At 37.2% G+C, this 4,477-nt stretch overlaps 1 protein-coding gene across 5 annotated transcripts in view; it reads left to right on the top strand.

Annotated features, from left to right (window-relative positions):
* Positions 1 to 3,906, top strand: part of LOC117173273 (esterase FE4-like) — a 25,342-nt gene extending 21,436 nt beyond the window's left edge. For 3 of the 5 annotated variants that reach the window (XM_033361767.1, XM_033361780.1, XM_033361774.1), the window contains exons 5-8: positions 2,687 to 2,843; positions 2,921 to 3,235; positions 3,320 to 3,458; positions 3,560 to 3,904. In XM_033361767.1, the coding sequence (XP_033217658.1) occupies positions 2,687 to 2,843; positions 2,921 to 3,235; positions 3,320 to 3,458; positions 3,560 to 3,728 (780 nt within the window). In that variant the 3' untranslated portion in view covers positions 3,729 to 3,904. Of the gene's footprint in view, positions 1 to 2,686; positions 2,844 to 2,920; positions 3,236 to 3,319; positions 3,459 to 3,559 lie in introns of all 5 variants that reach the window. The other 2 variants (XM_033361760.1, XM_033361751.1) reach the window with 2 other exon arrangements.
* Positions 3,907 to 4,477: the final 571 nt, after the last annotated feature.

The raw sequence follows: 4,477 nt of genomic DNA on the forward strand, positions 1-4,477 counted from the left end.
TTCCGATAATCAATCCAGGCCATCGATAGGTCACGCTGGTAGAATGCTGAATCTTTGCAGACACATCTATCGATGAGCAGGTTCTCCCGACATCCGGCTACGGTCAGTCGCAGACAATTAAGCAGGGATGGTGCCGAAGTAAACCCACCAAGCGGAGGCATAAGAACGGTGCCAAAATCTAAATGGCACCTGGATAAGGTACCTTAAACGGCGACTCTGGAATACCGGTTGACCTCTCAGGACATGCAGCCTTATTCTTGCATGCGGTACTCCACAAGCAAGGACGATTTCTTTTTCTAGCTGCTCGTGGGAACAACAATGACACCAACAAACAAATAAAAATTTTCGGATGCGGTTCAAAAGGATTGAATGCGCAGAACACCGGACAATCGGTCGACAAACAGTTTTGGTCAGCCTTGAGTTTGAGATGGTGAAATTAATTTAGATTGAAACGCGTAGAGGGGCCGACAATATGCTCATATTAAGCATTATCCCTATCACCGGAGGCTTGATGGCTTCCCGAGCGTTGCATGAGCAACGCAACAAAGAAGATGAAGCGAAATTAATAACTACCGCGGGAAATGGGCACCTACTGAGAGGAGATAACAATTTAAGGACAAGGAGGACCATTGACATTCAGGTAACTCCTAAGCCTTAATATTGTGACTGAAAGTGATGCCTTCCTTCCTGAGAATATCTCGGAGCCGCCTGATCTCTGGATCATCAGTTATTTTGTTAATGGTGCGGCAAAAGATTTACCTCATTTAAATCGAAGGCGAAAACCGACGATGGATCAAAAGACGAAAATACGCTTGCATCAACTGAACATGGAGATTGGATAAGCAAAACAGAATGCGTCCAGTATTCAGTTTGTGATTGACTACTTATCATATAGTTGGCCATTCACGAAAAGGGATCGAAAACTCGCCCAAAAACTGAGGATCTACCATCACACATTGAACAACTTAAAGCTGCTGACAATCGAGCAGCAGATTTCTTACGAAATAAAGGTGTTATCTGACGCAAGGAAGAAAATACATAAGAGAGAAGGGTGGTTGAGGAAAGATTTATTGTTTCTCATGGATCCATCGCGTCTCTTCAGCCATGTCCTTGATTCTATTAAAAATCTGGCCAAGCCCTATGAGGTCGAGAGTTTTTTGAGAGAGGTTAATACTGTGCAATCACAATTGAAGGAAACACTGAGAATATCATCCGCTTGAATGAGCTTTGCGCGAACTTCTTAACATCTAACAAGGAATGTTCAATTGTTCATAGATCACTGCCGAAGGGGCGAACAAAGCTCTTAGGGGCACTTTTAACTTTTCATATCTAAAAACACATGGTATCAGAAACTTCTGGTGGTAGAAGTTTGCTTCTACACATCAATATCTAGCCAACATCTTCACCTGATATTTGAAGTTGTGGAAGCTTTTTACGCAATGGCTGTTGTTAGTACGTACTGTACTCTTAACGAAGAAAGGCGGCTTCTTCAACCCAAGGCAGCACAGCTCAATAACTTGCCTAAACACGTTGCTTAATATTCTTTCAGCTGTACAAAACGACAAGATTGTTCAGGGCCCTGCGCAGAGAGAAATTTATTAAGAACGTGGCTGGAAAAAGTGCAGCAGGCTCCAGGAGAATCTGCTAATTAAAAGGTGCACCTGCAAAAATGCAGCAGTCCACCAGCTGTGCCTGCCGTCGGCCTAGATAAACTATCATAACTAGAACTTATTATTCAAAAACGAACAGCGTCACATAACAGAGGGGCGTCTTTTTAGAGCAACATTATGAGCTATATACTCGTTTGCATCACACAGAAGGTCACTTATGTTTTTTATATGGATGATTTGAACATATGTGCCATTAGTTAAAACAAACTTCGGAGTGCTTCAAATATCGTTGAGGGGTACACAAACGAAATTAGTATGAATCTTGGATTGGACAAGTGAGCCAAGTTTAATTTAGGTACGTAGGGTGTAGTTTTCGCATTCTAGGAAGGTGACATTTTCACCTTTGTACATAGTGACTGAATTTTATGTCAATAAAATCTTAGACAAGCGTGTAAAGTTTTTAAGTGGACCTAAAGGTACATTCTAACTACCTTTGTTGCTCTTGTGGTGTTGGCTCCGACTCTGCCCTGCCGAATGCTTCCAAGGAGATAGAGTCAGTTATCCAAAACGAGAAGTGCCAAATTTCCTGGAACTATAATTTTCGGACAGACGTCTCCATTGCACACTCGAGGCCTGACATAGTTCTTCAAGACTTCGAGACATGAACTATATTGGTGATCGAATTCTCGGTTCCGGCTGGATACAATAGCATTGCCAAGGTGAAGGAAAAGGAGGAGAGTTATCCAGACCTTAAAAAGCAGCTGCAGCGACTACAGCCAAAATAATCAGTTAAAATAATGGTCCTCATGATCGGTGCTTTAAAAGGTATGAAACAGTCACTTTTGAAATTGATGTAGAAGACGCACGAGGGTTTCGCCGACCTCTCATATCGTTGTGATTTTGTCGAGCCCTGTGACGACCCATCTCAAAATTGTGAACCGTTGCCATAGGACTGATTTATTGTTGTTCTACTGAGAGCTAGGTGTCATTTTCATATATGGCATTTGTTTTCAGTGGGATTCTAGGGTCGTTGCTTAACTTGTTTTTTTTTCAAATTATATATGTATTGTTTGCAGAGTTGGTTGATGTACGACTTTAATTTTATTCCAACAATCGACAGTAAAAGTGGAAATCCATTTTTGCCTGTCCATCCTTCAGAATTGATGAAAAATGATATTAATATTCCCTTGATGATAGGCTTTAATAGCCATGAAAGCATAATTCTTCTTTCAGGTACGATATGATGAAATGTTATTATATTTACTCTAAAATTAAACATTTATTTCTTATTTATATAATTCTTTCAATAGGAGAACAGGATAATTGGTACACAAAACTAAACGAAGAGTTCGATAATATACTGGCTTTCGATTTGAAGCAGGACATGAACAAAATTTCTCACTTTTCTAAAGAAGTGAAAAACTTTTATTTCAAGGATGAGCCAATCACAATAAAACATCGAGAAGAATTTGTTCGATATAAAGGAGATGTAGACATTGTTATTGGAACTCAGTATATAATCGAGAGACAAATGCAGAAAACTGCATTTCCGACTTACGCTTACAAATTTTCACTCAATATAAAAAATTCTCTAGTGAAGATAATGCACAAGATAGATATGGAAGGTGAATTTGTGAATGTATATTCCTTCCCGAGGATAGATGCTACCTTTTGGAAGGCCATAAAATAGAAAATTATTTCATTTTCAGGGGCATCCCACACAGATGAACTTTGTCTACTATTTTATATGCCGATTCTAGGCAAGGATAAAAAAATACAGAAAGATACTGCTGATTATTTAGCGATGCAACGCCTAACAAAAATGTGGACTAATTTTGCAAAAACTGGGTAAGTATAATTCAAAAAATGTATTTATCAGTATTAATACGACAGAACTTAAAATTAATATTTTCTTTTAATATTTTTTGGAAATTTATATTTTTTTTTAGGAACCCTACTCCAGAAATCAATAATGTGATATCAGAGAAATGGTTACCAGTAAATGGAACCCAGAAATTTTACATTGAGATTTCTGATCATCTAGAAATGAAAAAGAACCCAGATGATGATTCTTGGAAATTATGGAAGTCGTTTGTTAAAGACTATCAATTAATATAGTTCCGCAGCTAATCTTTCACTATGAGTAGCTTATAATATTATTTCTATTATAGAGTTGTGAATTTTTATTCTTACACCTAAAATCAACTATTGTTCCTTATTCACATAAATTACTCGTAATTCAGTTTCCATAAAAAAAGAACATACTTGAATGTCCTTTTTGTCATTTGTTTATTTATAAACTTCAATATATTCTGTTTTGACTCAATATAATCTTTTACTTTCATCACTTCGTAATGTTGTTTTCATTTTAAGATATTCACACAAAACCCTAATAATAGTTTCTATCTACAATTAGCTTTCTTAGAAGCCCTTTCTAGGTAAAAATTTGAATTATCACTATTTAAAGTCGTGTCAAAAAAGATGAGATCTTATGGAGAGACCTTTCGCGAGCTCCAAAAAGGGTTATTTTTGGCTTTATAATACGTTGAATATTGGAGGGAAAACTGTTTTGGAGACATAAAATATAAGGTGTAATTTGGATTACGGCTTATTTGTACTTGTTTCTAGAGTATTTTAGCTTCATTTTAGCAAAATACACCGAGTTAAAATATTGACGAGAATGGTGCGGCATTGACTAAAGTTGGTAAACAGCTTCTGCTGGAATTGAAAATGCGCGAAATTTCAAATAATGATTTTGTTGCCTGTGTAGCTGCCAACTGCTGAGCGTAAGAATGATTTACACGGTTCGAATCAAATCAACATTTAAATTTAAAGTTTATTATTACCTAAAAACATTTGACTTATAT

This window comes from Belonocnema kinseyi, chromosome 1 (genome assembly GCF_010883055.1).
Source record: "Belonocnema kinseyi isolate 2016_QV_RU_SX_M_011 chromosome 1, B_treatae_v1, whole genome shotgun sequence".
Lineage (NCBI taxonomy): Eukaryota > Metazoa > Arthropoda > Insecta > Hymenoptera > Cynipidae > Belonocnema > Belonocnema kinseyi.